The following is a 20,112-nucleotide window of genomic DNA, read 5'->3' as shown; positions in this document are numbered from 1 at the left end:
CATTCTTTTTTCATCAAATTTTGGGTTGGTTAAAGTACCATCCGGTGTGATTTGGGTTTGAATTTGCGCGGTATTATTCAGGTTATAGTTTTCACCCTTTCTAAGATGCACATCAACATGTCTTTTAAAGCTACTCATACCACTAGCTTGTTTATAAACAAAATAAGGTTTCTTGCAATGGTCTACCTTACAATAAAGAGTTTTCAAGTAACCGTCGTCATCTTTGGTCACATCATACCATTCAAACCAATATTGGTTGTATTCGGGAGGTCTTCTAGCCTTCTTTGCTGCTGGTTGTTGTGGGGGGCGGGGGACAATTGGCGGAGGAGGAGCGAGACCTTCTTCTTGAATTTCAGTGACACTTGTCGAAGGAGTACCTGAAATAGGGCGGTTGAGTTGACTCGACGATGCAACGGAAGAAGTGCCTCCATATGCATACGGTGGTGGTAGTTGATGTGATTCTTGTGGAATGAATATGTTTGGATCATTTGAAGTATAATACGGTGCACCCGTTTGGGGGTTTTGTTGATAATTTGTTTGTAGCATTTGGTCTCTTCTTTGATAATTTTGGGGAGGTTGTGGATAATTAGGTGGCGGCATTTGAGAGGAACTATCAAAATAATTTTGTGGATAATCTTGTGGATAATTTGTAGTTGGTATTTCGGGGCCAAAAATATCGGCCGACATTCTTGCGATATCTTCTTGCACCAAATCACGATGAGATGACATTTTTTAAAAATGTAAACCTATTCACAAAAATAAATACAATTACTTAACATGTTCAAAATAAATCTAACATATTCAAAATATTTCACATATTCACAAAAATGAATCTAACATATTTTTTTAACCAATTAAAAATAAATCCGAATTTCAAAAATAAAATCTAACATATTCATAATAAATCTAATTATATCACAAGTTCACATAATCACATCTAACAAATCTAACATAAATTAAATAAATCTAACATTCAATAAATCTAACAAATCTAACATAAATTAAATAAATCTAACATTCAATAAATCTAACAAATCTAACATAAACTAAATAAATCTAACATTCAATTTAAATTATACGTTTATCTACAACAATAAATCTAATATCAAATTTTAAATTACTCTATAAAATGATTAAAATCTAATCTATTTAAAAATAAATCTAACATATTCAAAAATAAATACAATTACTTAACATATTCAACAAATAAATCTAACCTAGTTATATAATGAATTTCAAATACAACTATATTTAAAAAAAAACAGAAAAAAATAAAATTAAAAAAATCTGGGAAAAACAGAAAAAAAAAGAATTTGAAAAAACAAAAATAAAATGATTAAAATCTAATCTATTTAAAAATAAACTAACATATTCAAAAATAAATACAATTACTTAACATATTCAACAAATAAATCTAACCTAGTTATATAATGAATTTCAAATACAACTATATTTAAAAAAAAACAGAAAAAAATAAAATTAAAAAAATCTGGGAAAAACAGAAAAAAAAAGAATTTGAAAAAAGAAAAATAAAATGATTAAAATCTAATCTATTTAAAAATAAACTAACATATTCAAAAATAAATACAATTACTTAACATATTCAACAAATAAATCTAACCTAGTTATATAATGAATTTCAAATACAACTATATTTAAAAAAAAAACAGAAAAAAATAAAATTAAAAAAATCTGGGAAAAACAGAAAAAAAAAAGAATTTGAAAAAACAAAAATAAAATGATTAAAATCTAATCTATTTAAAAATAAACTAACATATTAAAAAATAAATACAATTACTTAACATATTCAACAAATAAATCTAACCTAGTTATATAATGAATTTCAAATACAACTATATTTAAAAAAAACAGAAAAAAATAAAATTAAAAAAATCTAGGAAAAACAGAAAAAAAAAAGAATTTGAAAAAACAAAAATAAAATGATTAAAATCTAATCTATTTAAAAATAAACTAACATATTCAAAAATAAATACAATTACTTAACATATTCAACAAATAAATCTAACCTAGTTATATAATGAATTTCAAATGCAACTTTATTTAAAAAAAACAGAAAAAAATAAAATTAAAAAAATCGGGAAAAAACAGAAAAAATAGGAAAAACAGAAAAAAAAAAGAATTTGAAAAAACAAAGATAAAATCTAACCTATTGAAAAATAAATCTAACATATTCAAAAATAAATACAATTACTTAACATATTCAACAAATAAATCTAACCTAATTATATAATGAATTTCAAATACAACTTTATTTAAAAAAAACAGAAAAAAATAAAATTAAAAAAATCTGGAAAAAAACAGAAAAAATAGGAAAAACAGAAAAAAAAATAATTTCAAAAAACAAAGATAAAATCTAACCTATTCAAAAATAAATCTAACATATTCGAAAATAAATACAATTACTTATCATATTCAAAAAATAAATCTTGATAATAAATCTATCATATTCGAAATAAATATAACTTATTCAAAATAAATTTATCATTTTCAAAAATAAATCTAACATATTCAAAATATTTCACATATTCACAAAAATGAATCTAGCATATTTTTTTAACCTATTAAAAATAAATTCGAATTTCAAAAATAAAATCTAACATATTCAAAATAAATCTAATTATTTCACAAGTTCACATAATCACATCTAACAAATCTAACATAAATTAAATAAATCTAACATTCAATAAGTCTAACAAATCTAACATAAATTAAATAAATCTAACAAATCTATCATAAACTAAATCTAACATTCAATTTAAATTATACATTTATCTACAACAATAAATCTAATATCAAATTTTAAATTACTCTACAAAAATAAATTAATCTAACAAAAATGAATCTAACATATTTTTTTAACCTATTAAAAATAAATCCGAATTTCAAAAATAAAATCTAACATATTCAAAATAAATCTAATTATTTCACAAGTTCACATAATCACATCTAACAAATCTAACATAAATTAAATAAATCTAACATTAAATAAATCTAATAAATCTATCATAAACTAAATCTAACATTCAATTTAAATTATACATTTATCTACAACAATAAATCTAATATCAAATTTTAAATTACTCTACAAAAATAAATTAATCTAACATAAAATAAATCTAACCTTTAAATTTCGCGGAAAAATCTTGCGGGAGGTGCCGAACTTTGTAATTTTGATACCTTCGTAATTCCGTAACGGGTTTAGCGAACCTCTAATTCCGTTTGCGTATTGGTAAAATGAATTAAATTACAACCATATATTTTTTTAAAAATAAATTTAAAAATTGAGAATAATGAAAAATGAGAATTTGAGATTGAGGGATTGAGAATTTGAGAATTTGAGTTAGAATGTGGAGAGGAAGAGGATTAGAGGGGTGTATTTAAAGAAAAAATTGGAGAGGGAATAAAATTTGAAAAAAAAAAAAAAAAAAAACCGGTTGAGGTGACCCGGGTGGGTCCGGCCGAGTTTGATTTGACCCGGACCGGGCCCCTCGTGAACCGGCGGAAAAATTCAAAAAAATTTGAATTTCAAAAAGTGGGTCGGGTACGGGTTATGGGGACGGGTACGGGTAACGGGTAACGGGTACGGGTACGGGTAGGCGGGTATAGGGGTACGGGTAGGCGGGTACGGGTTGGCGGGTAGACGGGTACGGGTACAAGGGGTTATTTTTTAAATCATGTTATCCGGTCTGTTTATTACCCGTACCCGTCTACCCGTTTGTACCCGGGCAACGGGTACGGGTACCACGGGTAACGGGTACGGGCCGGGCAAAACGGGTTCTACCCGTTCCGAGTTTAGCAAATGTCTAACTGAGAGAGGTGGAAGAAGAAGGAAAAGAAGAAGAAGGAAAAGAAGAAGAAAAAGAGAGAAGAAATGAGACAACTCTTTACAATCTCGTCATCAGCAACAATCATAAAACAATACTGGAGAATTAATCAAAGATAGAAGATTTCTTTTAATTTTGTTACTTGAATAATTAATTGAATTAAATGTACCAAAACAGTGATTCCTAACCAAGCCCAACTAACAATTATAAAATGGCCATTATTATAGGCCCATAACAAAAACAAATTGCTTCGAATAGGCCTAATTGCAGGGTCCACATCTGCTGTTAACCATACAATGGGAAGGACCTGCTGTGGTACTACCCTACTAGAAAATAGGTTTCTTAGCTCAATTTTTCTTTTTTTTCCGCAAAGAATCCGTGTATATTCCATTAAGATGTCAACGTTTAAGTCACAAAAACAGCACAACCCTTGCAGGAACTAAAAGGATGTTAGATCAAACGTTAGATGGACAGAGATCTACACAATTTTTCAAAGATTTAAATAGTGGAATGGCTAAAAAAACAGCGCTAGCTATGTCCATATAGCGCGATAGAACCATAGCTTTTATGGTATGAAAAACGCTATAGCGCGCTATTTAGAACCTTGCAATTTTTACAATATAAAAGGATATTTAGTCTATCATGCATGGAAGTCTGATTTGAAACGTAGAATCTAAATCAAACGGTCTAAAGTTGTATGCTATTTGTGCTATTGATGGAATTGGTGACAGAGGAAACTTGTCCATTTCTTCAAAACTAAACAGACCTCTATTTGCTTGTGCACTTGTGGATAATGCTTAACAAAAGAGTACTTGAGAATTAGTGAAACATTGTTCCACAACACACACACACATACACACACTCACACACAAATCCATATACCCAAATTACATTATAAAAATGGATTAATTTTTTATTATAACAACTTACATTATAAAAAAAAAATGGATTAACAATACCCAGGGATATTTTGTCAAAACAATTTTTAATTTAATTGAATCTCACTAATTAACTGCAAACCCCATTAGAAACAGCATTCTGAATCTCACTAATTAACCGCAAACCCCAAAGAATTCTCCACCAAAAAAGTAATAATCAAATAATCAAATCCAGGAAGAAAAAAAAAAACCCAAATCAGTTAAAAATAGAACATATCTTTCTGATCTCACCCTGGTTTCCAGTAAGCACACCAATATTTCCCATCTTAATCATCGACTCGGCAAAGTCTTGGAAGAATTCAGATTCGAATCCATTGGCATGCTTTAGGACATAGTCTCTGGTAAACTTGTCTGTCAAGAGGGCCCAGTCAGAATGGAAGGCGGATCTTCTTTTAGCCACTTGTTTATAATAACTCAGATCGAATGTCTTGTAACTGCCAGGATCCATCTCAATGAGTGTCGTGGTATCTGTCGGGCTACATTTCGATCTCAGTTTGGCTATGTAGCGTGGGTCCAGGAATGGGTCGACATCATTCAAGTTGTTTTGGCCGGTGAAATTGTACAAACGGTCTTTGATGGCTGCACAGTCTGTGATTCCAATTGTGTGGGCACCTAAAATATAGAGATAAAAATAAGTACCTTCTGTATACATTAGAAATATAGTTTTTATAAATATATGTCAGTAATTGATAGCGAGTAGTAAAGGTTGTCATGATGGATATTAGCATAAATTTTGATATTGATTTTTTTTGGAATAATGTATTAATTACCTGAAAGAACAACAAGGTCCTTCAGATCAAGGCCCTTGACAGCAAACATTTGAATCAATTGAGTGAGATTTGCTGTAGGTGGCGGAAGCTGCATGGTCTCATCTGCTATTGAGATCCTTCCATCTCTCCTTCCTAGTGACACCGGCCATGTGGGCCCCTTGCTCTGAACATTGGTAACAAGAAAGGCATTTGTTTTCAGTTTTCTGTAAATTTCATTTTATAACTTTTGTTGTTTAAAATTTGCTACCAGCAGAATATGGGCTTAGTTAATATCCAACTTGAGTCAACCAAGCTGGGACACAAATGCATGATGTTTAATACATTTTTATAGATAATGTTTTCCGGATTGCCTCACAGTTAGGAGTATAGTTAAGCTTATATATAGTGCAATATGAGACAACAATTGCTCCCTAAACAATTATACTTCATTAAATTAGTCCATGGATGAAGAATAGTTTTGCCAATTTTTTTCACAATTGCAAGAAAATGACGTACCAACCACACAGCATCTCGAGCCATCAAAGTAAGAACATCAGCACAAGAGACTGTGTTTGGGCATGCCTTCTCAAGCTTAGCCTTCACCCTCTGAACTGAACCAAAACCACGAAGGCTACGGTTCGGAGGGGCTTCATTCTCTGCTTTATTGTCCTTTGTTGAGTTCAATAGAACAGATCCATCACAACCCTACATTTCAAAAATAAAAGTACAAATTGCAGGACCAATAATCATATGAGTGATATAATTTCAAACAATACAGGATATAGTGCACAACTTTTATAACATAAGATAAATAAGTAATAAAACTTTGTATATGTAAATATACCCTAACAAAGCAATCATGGAAATGTAATCTGAGAAAAGGAGCAGCAAGGCTTGGTGCTACTGAGAGAATGCTAATCATCTCTTTTCGTACAATGTCTTCGACATTGGGGCATGTCTTGCTATAGTAATCCACACTCAATTGTGCTCTGGTTAACCCCATGAGTAGAAAACATGGAACCATAGTTATGAAAACTGCCAATATGCCATTTTTTGCCATGTTAGGAAGTTGCCAAGGCAATGATAACAGAGCTTAAATGGCTTGTTGTTTCCAAGGTGGAATGAGATTGCTTCATAGTTCATAGTACTTATATAGAAGCCAAAATGGCATCTTATTACCAACTGGAGGTTACAAAAACTTTTTTTTTTATAATATATATCATATAAATGCCTAGTTACAAACACTTTTTTTATACAATATATATGACATAAATGCCTATTACTCTTAATTATGTCAGAATAACTTTGAGTTTGCTCTGGGAAGTTATACCTACCAAAGTTGACAATTTTACATCAACTGTTTTGCTGGATTTGGAAAGGAAGCATCCACTGGAAACGTATAAACACTTATGAGGAAACTCGGTTCCTCTATAATTAGGGGTGCAAACGGATCGGATATGGATCTGATAGCGGTAAAATCATATCCGTATCCGTTTTTATTTTCTGGATGCGGATACAAATCAGATATTAGGTGGATATGGATTGGATATTAAGTGGATACGAATACGGATCGGATATTAACCAGATTCGGATACAAATATCTGCTTTTTATAATAGTAAATAACATTTTTTTTTCGCAATATATATTAAACTATATAGTATATATCTACTATTCGGATACATATAATTAAAATTTAAAACCATATCCGTATTTGTATGCGCACGGATCGATATTCGGATATCGAATATCTGTATCAAATTTTCGGATACGGATTCGGATACGGTCGAATAATATCTGACCTGTTTGCATCCCTATCTATAATGCATGAAAGAGGGATGCGTTATACCATGTTACCTTATACCTATATAGGTTCACTTTAATTTACAATAATATTTTTCTAAGTCGGTTTGAAGTTCTTGGCCTTTAAGTTCTCTAGCACATGCCATTGAATTCAATTTATTTGGGCTAGCCACAAGCGCGCGTTGTCAATTTGACTAATTAAAGTTTAAAACTAATGCTGTCAACGTTGACGCAATTTAGTACAGAGTACATATATTCTTCCACCTCATATGTTGGTTAGACATTAAAATTAAAAGATTCTTCATTGGTCAAAATTATTACCGAGTTAATTATGTGTATAATTACTTAGAAGGTAAACATCCTTAACAATATTTTTCCCCAATCATGGTGAATAATTGGATTATGATGATATGGATTAGCCAACTTTTTTTTTTGAGAAGAAGTGGCAGAGGCTGCCATATTTTATTATATTGTTTAGAATAAAATAGTACGCACAAACTTTTTTTTTTTGAGAAGATATTGATATGGATTAGCCAACTTTTGCACTCCATATATAGTACGCACAAATTTTTCATTTCTTCACATCAATGTTTTACTTCTTCTGTGTGTTTTTTCTCCTTTATTTGGTGGTAGACATTAATGACAGTTGAACAGATGGTGTCGCATGCAGTATTATATTTGGCTGGAATTTCACGAAAGCTGATTATTTATTTATTTATTTATTTATTTTTGGTTGAAAGCTTATAGGCGATTGCATTGATCCAATTATATACAAGATAGCTATTACACATGTTTCCTTTTATTAAAATAGAAAGTACGAAAATCTATACATTGCGCTACTGTAAAATCATATAATTTGCTATGTCAGAAAATAACAGATATCTGAAGCCAGATAATGTGAATTGGTCTATTTGCGCCCGATTAGCAAATAGGTGGGTCTTTCAATTTTCTTCTCTAGGAATGTAGACACAGCAGTAGTTTTTTCGAGTTACATGACTGGCAGAGTACGTCGTATCGAGCCCTTCCTTGAAGACGAAATGTCTTATTCTTTCCAAAATCGACACCGTTGCCCAGAGAAATGCGCAGCCAAGAAGCACTGAATCAAACCTGACCGAGACAGTCACTACTTAGAGAAGGAAGAAAGGGGCACTGAATCCAATCGGACCGGAACAGTCATCACTCAGCCGAGAATGCACTGAATCAAATCGGAACAGGAACTGAATCAACCAATTTATGACAGTCACCACTTAGAGAGGTGGAAAAAGAAGAAAAAGAAGAAGAAGAATAAGAGAGAAGAAATGAGACAACTCTTTGCAATCTCGTCATCAACAACAATCATAAAACAATACTGGAGAATTAATCAAAGATAGAAAATTTCTTTTAATTTTGTTACTTGAATAATTAATTGAATTAAATGTACCAAAACAGTGATTCCTAACAATTATAAAAAAGGCCATTAATATAGGCCCATAACAAAAACAAATTGCTTCGAATAGGCCTAATTTCAGGGTCCACATCTGCTGTGGTACTACCGTACTAGAAAATAGGTTTGTTAGCTCAATTTTTTTTTTCCGCAAAGAATCCGTGTATATTCCATTAAGATGTCAACGTTTAAGTCACAAAAACAGCACAACCCTTGCAGGAACTAAAAGGATTTTAGATCAAACTTTAGATGGACAGAGATCTACACAATTTTTCAAAGGTTTAAATAACATTTATCGTGTCATAGTGGAATGGCTAAAAAAACAGCGCTATGTCCATATAGCGCGATAGAACCATTGCTTTTATGGTATGAAAAATGCTATAGCGCGCTATTTAGAACCTTGCAATTATTACAATATAAAAGAATATTTAGTCTATCATGCATGGAAGTCTGATTTGAGACGTAGAATCTAAATCAAACAGTCTAAAGTTGTATGCTATTTGTGCTATTGATGGAATGGGTGACAGAGGAAACTTGTCCATTTGCTTCAAAACTAAACAGACCTCTATTTGCTTGTGCACTTGTGGATAATGCTTAACAAAAGAGTACTTGAGAATTAGTGAAACATTGTTCCACAACACACACACACATACACACACTCACACACACATCCATATACCCAAATTACATTATAAAAATGGATTAATTTTTTATTATAACAACTTACATTATAAAAAAAAATGGATTAACAATACCCAGGGATATTTTGTCAAAACAATTTTTAATTTAATTGAATCTCATCACTAATTAACTGCAAACCCCATTAGAAACAGCATTCTGAATCTCACTAATTAACCGCAAACCCCAAAGAATTCTCCACCAAAAAAGTAATAATCAAATAATCAAATCCAGGAAGAAAAAAAAAGCCCAAATCATTTAACAATAGAACATATCTTTCTGATCTCACCCTGGTTTCCAGTAAGCACACCAATATTTCCCATCTTAATCATCGACTCGGCAAAGTCTTGGAAGAATTCAGACTCGAATCCATTGGCATGCTTCAGGACATAGTCTCTGGTAAACTTGTCTGTCAGTAGAGCCCAGTCAGAATGGAAGGCGGATCTTCTTTTAGCCACTTGTTTGAAATAACTCAGATCGAATGTCTTGTAACTGCCAGGATCCATCTCAATGAGTGTCGTGGTATCTGTCGGGCTACATTTCGATCTCAGTTTGGCTATGTAGTGTGGGTCCAGGAATGGGTCGACATCATTCAAGTTGTTTTGGCCGGTGAAATTGTACAAACGGTCTTTGATGGTTGCACATTGCGCTGTTCCAATTGTGTGAGCAGCTATAAAGAATACAGAGTAAAGGGATTTTGGTTAAACAATTCATTGCAATAGCTAATAAATCTGTTTATTTTTTTTTTCTTTGTGAGCATCTGTATCTGTCAAGTATTTGTATGAAGTCTGGCTCCAATATAATTACAGAACCTCAACTTAAAAAAATGGATAGGAACTTTGAAAAATATGAATTTCATTTCTCATGATTAGATGATGGAAATGAGATGGATCCGAAACTAAAGAATATTTGTGATGTATCTATTATTACCAGAAAGAACAACAAGGTCCTTGAGATCAAGGCCCTTGACAGAAAACATCTGAATCAATTGAGTTAGATTTGCTGTAGGTGGTGGAAGCTGGTTGGTCTCATTTTCAATAGATATCCTGCCATCTCTCCTTCCTAGCGACACTGACCATGTGGGCCCCTTGCTCTGAACATTGACAAAATGAAACACGTTATTTTCCTGGAATTCATTAATTCATCATATTTACCAGTGAAATGTTGGCGAAATAAATTCGAGCCAGCAAGGACCATACATTTTCCCAGCATGTTGGAGTTCAGCTTATATTTGTGTAACAAAGAATAAGCAAGTCCATAGTTAAAGAAAATGTTTTGCATTTGCAAGCAAATGACTTACCAACAACACAGAATCACGAGCCATCAGTGCGAGAACATCCGCACAAGATACTGTGTTCGGGCAGGCTTTCTCCAGCTTAGCCTTCACCCTCTCAATTGAACCAAATCCGCTAAGGCTCAGGTTTGGAAGAGCATCTTTCTCTGCCAAATTGCTCTTTGTTGAGTTTAATAATACAGATCCATCACAACCCTTCATTTAAAAAATAAGCGTAAATTATGGCGGCATCATATATAAAAGTATAATTAGATATTAGTATATACTATATAGTAATTAGATAGATATGAGTCATAGTATAGTGCATGTATATGTAAGCGTACCCTAACAAAACAATCATGGAAATGCATTCTGAGGAAAGGAGCAGCAAGGCTCGGTGCGACCGAAAGAATTTTAACCATCTCTTTTCTGACAATGTCTTCGACATTTGGGCATGTCTTGCTATAGTAATCAACACTCAATTGCGCTCTGGTTGAACCCAACAGGAGAAAACATGGAACCAATGTGACAAAAAATGCCAATACACCCCTTATTGCCATATATTCGGAAGTTACGTTGCAACAGATTGGATAACAGATATTGGTTTCTTTGTTGTTGAGGTGGAATGAGATTGCTTAATATTTCATGGGTATTTATATACAGAAGCAAAAATGGCATCTTAATATCTTATTAATTACCAACTGGAGGTTACAAACCCAGCTTATTTTTGTAATTGTATATACATTTCTGGTTTCCCTATGTTGGAAAAGCTTGAGATTTGAGATTCTCTTGGAAGTTATAACTACCATAGTTGACAATTGAATCGATTTGTTTTGCTGGATTTGGAAAGGAAGCATCCACCAGAAACTTACTAATACTTGGAATGGGGTTTTGTTTGAAAGATTTTGGACAAAACTTTATCCAAATTCTGATTGTATTCATTCAATCTGCATTGAGATTTGTGCGGACATATTTAAAACCGTATGAACTTAAATTGTCCCATAAATCTTATCTAATCCGTGCATATTAATTTAAATGCGGATTAAACGGTTTAAGTCCGATTTTGAATAAGAATCTGTCCAGAAGGCTTCAGACAAAAAAAAAAAAGAACCCTTAACAATTATATGCGGAGACTTGCTTCATCTATCATGCATGAAAGAGGGATACTAGCTGAGTTGTACCATGTTACTTGTATAGTCTGACTTTAAATTACTATTATATTTTCTGAAAGATGGAAGCCGGTTTGGAATTTTGGCCTTGAATTCTCTACCAGATGTGCTTAAATTAATTTCCTTGTGCTAACCACAAGCCTGTCTATCCTATTTGAAACTTTTATTATTCCTCTGTTTTTTATTCAATGCCAGCAACGTTTAACGGGATTTAGTAGAAGAAGATATATTCTTCCACTTCATAACATGTTGGTTAAACACTAATTAAAATTAAGAGATTATTTACTGGTCAAAATTATAATTTGTTCCTAGTCATTGTGTCGAGCAAATAATCACTAATATGCATATCATGGTAATATGGTATTGTTAAATTATATGAAACAGTCATGATATGGATCAGCAAAATTTGGAACTGCACAGTTTGAGCAAATTTCTTATTTGTTATAATTTTGAATTTTTGTTTTTCCTTTCCTCTGTTTATTTCCTCAGGGAAGCTAGTCAAGTAGCTAGATAGTTTTCTTTAAAAAGTTCACATTGCAGCTAACAGCAACAGACTTGGAACCATCCAACAGAAGAAGGTCGGCATTTGTCAGTGATTCAATTTACGCTTCGACTCATTACACTTTTTCTGAATAGTTTTGGCCACAAACAATCCAGTAAAAGTAAAGAATCATAAATAAAAGAAAAAAGTTTAGAAAGTGAGCAGTGAGCACCGTATGGAAAAGAAATGAAGAAAAGAGTTAGGACGGTAGAGAAGGAGAGAGAGGAGACGGAGACAGCGGAGAGAGATCGGCGAGAGGAAAGAGCAAAAGGGTAAAAGGCAACGCCAGACGGGAAAAAGAAAAGAGGAATTAAGATATTCTAATGTAACTCGAGTTTGAATCCGGACCGTCCAATCCGTTAAAGAGGCTCCGTGAATTCTAACCAGAATCCGCATAAATTAAATCGGATTCCAATCCGGGCTCAGACATAAGAGCAGAACAGTAGGGATGTCAATGGCACCCTTTTATCCGTTTATCTGTCTCGTACCGTACCGTATTTGATAAGACAGATATAAATAATATATCTTTTTTGTAAACTTATCGGGTATAGATATGGATAAAGATTTTTTTTGTTATCTAAATGGATAAGAATACGGATAATGCTTATTCCGTATTCGTTATCTGATCGAGTAATTATATATATAGGAATATGCTAGCATGCTATGCATAGCATAGAGCCCCTCCATGCAACGCCTTGGATTTTGACTTTTCAAAATCCTAACAGTCGATCCGAACCGTTAATCTTGTTCTCCATATTAATATGTGTTTGGGGACCAAATTTTACATTTTTTGAAATTTTTTTACTGTTTCTTTAGATTTATTAAAAATATCTGTTTTTTTATGGTCCAGATTTGCTGAAAACAGCGATTTTCAATAAATCTAAAGAAACAGTAAAAAAATTTCAAAAAATGTAAAATTTGGTCCCCAAATACATATTAATATGGAGAACAAGATGAACGGTTCGGATTGACCGTAAAGATTTTGAAAAAGTCAAAATTCAAGGCATTGCATGGAGGGGCTCTATGCTATGCATAGCATGCTAGCATATTCCATATATATATAGAGGAGGGATCCAATTTCACCATTTTATGGTGACACATCTTGAGACTATATTTTTATAAGTCATTTTTGTGATTTCAAAATTCAAATAGTAGACCCGAACCATTCAACGTGATGTCCATATTAAAATGTACTTGGAGACCAAATTTTACATTTTTTGGAAATTTATTACTATTTATTTAGAATTTTTTAAAATTGTTGTTTTTCAATAGTCCAAAATTGTCTGAAAATAACAATTTTGTACACATTTTAATAAATACAAAAAAAAATTCCAAAAAATGTAAAATTTAGTCTTCAAGCACATTTTAATATGGAGATCATGTTGAACGATTCAAATCATCAGTTTGGATTTTAAAATTGCAAAAATGACTTATAAAAATATGGTGTCAAGATGTGTCACCATAAAATGGTGTAATTGGATCTCTCATATATATATATATATAAAGAGAGAGTAAGGCTTGGGTGCTATGGATAGCATAGAGGGCTACACTGCTACGGCTCAATATTCGAGTTTTCAAAATCCTAATGGTCAATCCGAATCGTTCATCTTGTTCTCCATATTAATGTGTTTGGAGACCAAATTTTACATTTTTTGGAAATTTTTTACTAATTTTTTAGATAGGTAAAAAATCAAATATCTGAATGATGCATAATTTTTTAGATCAAGTGATTTTCTACCTAGCTAAAAAAATAGTAAAAAATTTCCAAAAAATGTAAAATTTGGTCTCCAAACACATATTAATATGGAGAACAAGATGAACGGTTCGGATCGACCGTTAGAATTTTAAAAACTCGAATATTGAGCCGTAGCACCGTAGCCCTCTATGCTATCCATAGCACCCAAGCCTTACTCTCTCTCTCTATATATATATAGATGAGGGTTCAAATGCACCCAAATTATTGTGCACCCAAATGCACCCTATCTTTCAAATTCTTTTTCTTCGTTATCAAAGTCCGAATAGTCAATCTGAACCGTTAGATGCGATATATATATAAAGATGTGCTTGGAGACCAAATTTTATATTTTTTGGAATTTTTTTATTATTTATTAAGTCACTTTGAAAATCTCTGATTTTACATTTTCTGGACCATTGGATCAGCGATTTTCAAAGTGGCTTAATAAATAGTAAAAAAATTCCAAAAAATGTAAACTTTGGTCTCCAAGCAGATCTTAATATGTAGATCGCATCTAACAGTTCAGATTGACTATTCGGACTTTGAAAACAGAGAAAAAGGATAGGGTGCATTTGGGTGCATTTGAACCCTCCTCATATATATTATATATATATATATATATATATATATATATATATATATAGAGGTAGTCTACGGTGAGTTGCGAAGTAAAACGCGTTTCTACTTCACGCTGTATTTTTATTTTGAAAGTCCAAATTACCGATCCGAACTGTTAGATATTTAATCCATATTGAAATGTGCTTGGAGACCAAATTTTACATTTTTTGGAATTTTTTTACTATTTATTAAGCATTTTTAAAAATTGCTGTTTTGCTGTGAACAGTAAAAAACAGTAAAATTTTCTGGACCATCAGATCAGCGACTTTCAAAATTGCTTAATAAATAGTAAAAAAATTTCAAAAAATGTAAAATTTGGTCTCCAAGCACATTTCTATATGAAGAACAAGATGAACGGTTCGGATCGACGTTTTGAACTTTAAAATCGCAAAATATGAGCGTGAAGTAAAATAGTCGCTTTACTTCGCAACTCACCGTAGCCTAGCTCTATATATATATATATATATATATATGAGATAGGCTACCATGCTTTGCAAATTAAAGTAGATGTTTTAATTTGCGCCCATATCTGTAGTTTCAAACTCAAATAGTCAATTCGAACTTCTCAACATGTTCTTCATATTGAAATGTGCTTGGAGACCAAATTTTACATTTTTTGAAAAATTTTTACTATGTTTTTTAGAATTTTTCAAAATCAGTGTTTTACTGAATTTTTATTATTATTTTATTTAATGAAAGACACTGACATCACCAGATGTGTTAATGACGTCAGCCATGGTATGTTAAAGTCTAAATTCTAATTTTAGTTTACAGCTAATTTTTTTTAAATAGTATATATAAATCTAAAGTTTAACTAAGTAGGCCGGAAGTTTACCAGTAAAAAAATATTAATAACAACCATGATAGCAACAAATAATATTAGTATATGAGCTTCCTTTCCAAATTGAGTTTTCATGTCTGGTTGGTGGACCTTCAATTGACAAGCATGACAAAAATGGACCATGACCAGATTTAATACCTAGCAGGAATCAAGGTCCAGTAGTCTGATTCTGAGCCCCTAAATTAATGGGCTCTAAACTCATAACAAGATAAATGATTATTTTCCTTATATAAAGATATAAAGATATTTGGTTTGGTCATCAACCTAATAATGACAGGCATATTGCAGTGTTTTTTTAATTTATGGTGATAAATTGTATCATTATCTAAGTAATCTCATTCTATGCTTTTTCTATGCTTTTCTCAAACTTTGATTTTCCCAAAATGCATGTTAATTGGTTAAAAGTTTTCAGAACAATATTCATCAAAAAGAAATGAATACATATAACATTTAAAAAAACCAATCCAATATTCCAAAAAAAGTAAACACACCCGGATGGCTATACAGAAAATCCGTTTATTAACTTGTCTACCTGTGAATCTGCGATTACATAGCAGTAGACAAATTTACATGAATAATTGTAATCCCAACTAAACCATATTGCTTTTTGTATAACTCTAGTAATAAGCTCCACACACAGATCTGATCATCCCACTGGATCCTGTGAGAACATCGACCCTTCCCATGTTGACCATGGACTCTGCGAAATCATTCATGAATTGCTGTGATGACATGGCACTAGCTTGTTCAGCCACGTAAGCCCTCGTTGCCTTATTGTGAAGCAGTGCTTCATCACTATTGAACATCCCTTCTTTATTCAGCACTGATTTGTAGTAGTTCAAGCCAAATGTGAGAGGGTTGTCGGGGTCCATAGGAACTATAGTGCTGCTGTCAGTAGGTGAGCATTGCTGCTTCAGTTTTTCTGCATACGTAGGATTCAGTGATGGGTCTGTGACGTCTGTACCAGTATAGTTGTACAGGCGGTAAGAGAAGGATGAACAATGGGAAACCCCTATCGAGTGCGCCCCTGTAACCATAAAAAGAATATTGTAGAATACTTAATTTTATTTTCAAAGAAATATTATATTAGAGAATTGATTGAAGGTTTGTTACTTTGGTTACAAAAAGAATTGAACGCTTAATATTCTAGAGGGGACCGGGTTACAGTTTCGTTAAAAATGATTTGTGTAATAAAGCCGCTAATAGATCAAATTTAATTACCTGATAACACAGCGACATCCTTCTTGGTTAAATTTTTCTTGGCAGACACACCGATAATATTAGAAATGTTTCCATTTACAGGTGGCAGGTTGGTGTAAGTTTCATTGGCAATTGAAATGCTCCCGTCTCGCCTTCCTGTCTCTACATCATATCGTGGTCCCTGGCTCTGAAATTTAATAGAAGTTGATTTTCATTAGTGTACATATATTCGTTGTTGATGAAATTTCAAATTTTTATTCCCATTTTTTTGGAAAAAAGTGGCAGGAAAATTACAATGTCATTAATTCAAAAAATGTTATATATAGTCATATACCAAATAATTACAAGCAAATAGAAAGAAATAACAAGGACAGAACAACTAGTGGTCACTGTCCTGATACTGGTCGCCTTATAATTTAGAGAGATTTACATGTGCAAAAACAATGTTTTTTAAGGAGTCAGGTGGAACTTAACAGCCATCAACTGCAATGACAAAAAAATGATTTCTACTGGTACAAAACAGAGCAACAAATTTTCTAAGTATGAATGCATTAATTGAAGTTAAAGGCCTTGTAAGAGATTGTATTCATCCAAATTAACAAAAATATGGTAAATGTGCTGCAAATTTCAGTCTCTATCGGATCCTAATGAAATCATTATCATAACTAGTAGAATGATATTCATTATATCAGTTGTACCAGGAACACTGCCTCACGGGCAGCCAACGCTATGATATCTGCACACGACACAACTTTGGGGCATGCATTTTCCAAAACACCCTTGAGCCTCTCAATGGTACCAAATCCACGCAAAATGAGGCTTGGAGTTGCATGCTTTTCTTCTATCCCACTCCCTGAGTCTAACAGTATTGAGGCATCACATCCCTATCATTAAAGTAATTCACAGTGAAAATTTAAATTAATTATGTTTTACTTGCAGACGTTCCATTTAGATTTTCTGTCTGTGATGATCATAATACAAGGTGTTATAGATTATAATTTAGGAAACAGTCCTGAATTCCTGATGAAAATACTGTAAAGATATATATAGATAGAGGTTGGTGCTGAGTCAAGATTAGGACAGGCAATCCAAACTGTTTTTATTTAAATGTCAATATATGCTTTTCGAAACTTTTATTACAATTTTTTAAAATGAACCATTGATTGGAAAAGGTTTGTAATTCAGAATATGTGAAACTCGGTGAGGCATATTTTTGAATACATTTGACTGCTCTGATCATCGTTCGATCTCAAGAAATGAGATTTGGATTTTGGAGAGGGATCACAAGTGAATCAGTGTTTATCACATCTTCACATTAACCTATATTACCACCACAAAAAACTGAAAGGAAATTTACAATAAACAGTTATATACAGCACGATTTCTACTCGGACGAAGCAGTCATGAAAGTGGAGCCTGATCAGAGATGGCATAAGGGTTGCATCTTCAGCCTGGATCTGTTTCATCTCTTGAGCCACTAAATCTTCAGCATTCGGACACGCTGTTTCATAGAAGTTAACCTTTAGTCCTTGGTGTGAACCGTCTTTTTCTAGTGGTGTATCATCCAGTATACGAGATCGACCTCTCTCTGCAGGTATTTCTGAAGCCATAAGTGTGCCTATAAGGGCTGTGGAATAGAGAAACAAGACAGTGAACAGAGGAACCGAAGGCATGATGGGTTAATATTGAAAAATTAGTTCTGAGGATTTTTGGATTTAAGCAGAGTTACACTGTGCATGTGCTATATATGTATAGAGCGCAGAAATTTTTTTGGTCAAGACGGTTTCAAATGATGTTATCATAAAATAATAATTGAATGTATTTATTTTGTAGAGCATATTTTCAAGTGATATTGCATTCTAAAGTATATATCAAAGTTACATAGTTTCCCCTCATAAAAGATAACAGATTAGGTAAAAATAATGTTTTCTTTGTTTAAAAACGATACATTTGTGATTTGACAATTTCGGAGGGATAATATGTAATTTTGGGTATTTAAATGGTCAGTTTTTTTTTATTTTTTATTTTTTCTAAAAAGAGGCAAAGGCCGGTTCAATTGAAAATAAAACCATTAATTACAAGAACCAGTTCAACCAAATTAAGTGGACTACTTTGGCACTTCAGCACCTATGAATAAAGTATTTCGATGGTTAGTTAATTATGTGAGTTTCAGTTTTGGAAATTAATATGACTATGATACTTTTCGTTATGAAGAGAGAAGTGTATATATATATACAAGTTCTTATATACGTTTTAAAACAGTGATAAATTAAGTATGAAATTTGTATGTTTGGAATTGGAAAATTATGTCATTTTGAAATTTTCCAAGGATATAAGATATTTTGCCCTTTGCATAATAACCTTTCGGAATCAGTTAATATTTGTCCTGTCAAAGAGCCGTGTCAAATTCAGGATACGAGCGATAGTTGAGAATTTATATAAATCAACAACAACAACAAAAATATGATGTATAGTATATATATGCATTGAGGAAGAATCAAGTTACAACAATTTTTTGAGTTACAACAAGTTACCATAACTATTTTTTATATTTTCAAAGTCCAAATTGTCGATCCAAACCGTTAGATGTGATCTCCACAATAAAATGTGGTTGGAGACCAAATTTTACATTTTTTCGAATTTTTTTACTATTTATTAAGATGGGTACAAAATTAAATGGTCTGAATTTGACTAGTTTTTGTACCCATCTTAATAAATAGCAAAAAAATTTCAAAAAATGTAAATTTGATCTCCAAGCACATTTTATTGTGGAGATCACATCTAACGGTTTGGATCGACGATTTGGACTTTGAAAATGTAGAAAATAATTGTGGTAACCTTAAAGCAAAGCTGTAGAATCCTAACACAAGAAATCCTGATGGTAAGAGGATGCACAGTGCTGTTTGGATGCAAACAATGTCATAGTGAAGAAATGGAAACAAGAGAGACCATCTTCTATGAAACTGTAGCTTTGCTTTAAGGTTCTGGAGAGGGCTATGTGCACAATTTAATATCAGGATGGGGGATGCCCGGGAGGTTCGCAACATGTGGCTAGGCTTATAACATCTTTTATGGTTGAATGAGGAGACAACAACGAGTAGTCTGGGCGGCAGGAGCATGGGCATGCAATATGGAAAGAAAGGAATATACGACTCTTTTCGGACAAGAGTAAACCAGTGGATATTTTTAATTAATGAAACATCCATTATTATCATGCAGTGGTTATGTAATATTTAAAGAAGGGCGAAGGAGTAAGGGTATAAGCCAGGTGGGTGCAAACGTGACACAACTGGCGGTTTTA

General features: G+C 32.4%; 3 protein-coding genes across 3 annotated transcripts; all 3 read right to left on the bottom strand.

The window, feature by feature from the left end:
• Positions 1 to 4,797: 4,797 nt before the first annotated feature.
• LOC144544404 (peroxidase 1-like) lies at positions 4,798 to 6,613 on the bottom strand. The gene is made up of 4 exons (XM_078292914.1): positions 6,377 to 6,613; positions 6,049 to 6,237; positions 5,554 to 5,716; positions 4,798 to 5,395 (listed from the first exon to the last, which is right to left on the bottom strand). Exons 1-4 carry the CDS (start codon positions 6,590 to 6,592, stop codon positions 4,980 to 4,982), a joined length of 984 nt encoding a protein of 327 aa, XP_078149040.1. The 5' UTR covers positions 6,593 to 6,613; the 3' UTR covers positions 4,798 to 4,979.
• Positions 6,614 to 9,579: 2,966 nt separating this feature from the next.
• Positions 9,580 to 11,144, bottom strand: LOC144544186 (peroxidase 1-like). The gene is made up of 4 exons (XM_078292605.1): positions 11,052 to 11,144; positions 10,735 to 10,923; positions 10,365 to 10,527; positions 9,580 to 10,104 (listed from the first exon to the last, which is right to left on the bottom strand). Exons 1-4 carry the CDS (start codon positions 11,127 to 11,129, stop codon positions 9,689 to 9,691), a joined length of 846 nt encoding a protein of 281 aa, XP_078148731.1. The 5' UTR covers positions 11,130 to 11,144; the 3' UTR covers positions 9,580 to 9,688.
• A 5,084-nt stretch (positions 11,145 to 16,228) lies between these two features.
• LOC144544081 (peroxidase 3-like) lies at positions 16,229 to 18,484 on the bottom strand. The gene is made up of 4 exons (XM_078292499.1): positions 18,200 to 18,484; positions 17,510 to 17,695; positions 16,833 to 16,998; positions 16,229 to 16,638 (listed from the first exon to the last, which is right to left on the bottom strand). The coding sequence occupies exons 1-4, from the start codon at positions 18,482 to 18,484 to the stop codon at positions 16,229 to 16,231; spliced, it is 1,047 nt and encodes a 348-aa protein (XP_078148625.1).
• Positions 18,485 to 20,112: the final 1,628 nt, after the last annotated feature.

Source organism: Carex rostrata, chromosome 26 (assembly GCF_964058835.1).
Source record: "Carex rostrata chromosome 26, lpCarRost1.2, whole genome shotgun sequence".
In the NCBI taxonomy this organism is placed as follows: Eukaryota; Viridiplantae; Streptophyta; class Magnoliopsida; order Poales; family Cyperaceae; genus Carex; species Carex rostrata.
This window is presented reverse-complemented; position numbering and strand designations above follow the sequence as displayed.

Coding starts and splice junctions, on each gene's coding strand:
- LOC144544186 (XM_078292605.1), bottom strand. CDS start 11,129: ATGGTTAAAATTCTTTCGGTCGCACCGAGCCTTGCTGCTCCTTTCCTC. Junction 10,924..11,051: donor TCCATGATTGTTTTGTTAGG/GTACGCTTACAT, acceptor TTTTAAATGAAG/GGTTGTGATGGATCTGTATT. Junction 10,105..10,364: donor GGACCTTGTTGTTCTTTCTG/GTAATAATAGAT, acceptor TATTCTTTATAG/CTGCTCACACAATTGGAACA.
- LOC144544404 (XM_078292914.1), bottom strand. CDS start 6,592: ATGGCAAAAAATGGCATATTGGCAGTTTTCATAACTATGGTTCCATGT. Junction 6,238..6,376: donor TCCATGATTGCTTTGTTAGG/GTATATTTACAT, acceptor TTTGAAATGTAG/GGTTGTGATGGATCTGTTCT. Junction 5,717..6,048: donor CTCGAGATGCTGTGTGGTTG/GTACGTCATTTT, acceptor ACCAATGTTCAG/AGCAAGGGGCCCACATGGCC.
- LOC144544081 (XM_078292499.1), bottom strand. CDS start 18,484: ATGCCTTCGGTTCCTCTGTTCACTGTCTTGTTTCTCTATTCCACAGCC. Junction 17,696..18,199: donor TTCATGACTGCTTCGTCCGA/GTAGAAATCGTG, acceptor CTTTAATGATAG/GGATGTGATGCCTCAATACT. Junction 16,639..16,832: donor GGATGTCGCTGTGTTATCAG/GTAATTAAATTT, acceptor TTATGGTTACAG/GGGCGCACTCGATAGGGGTT.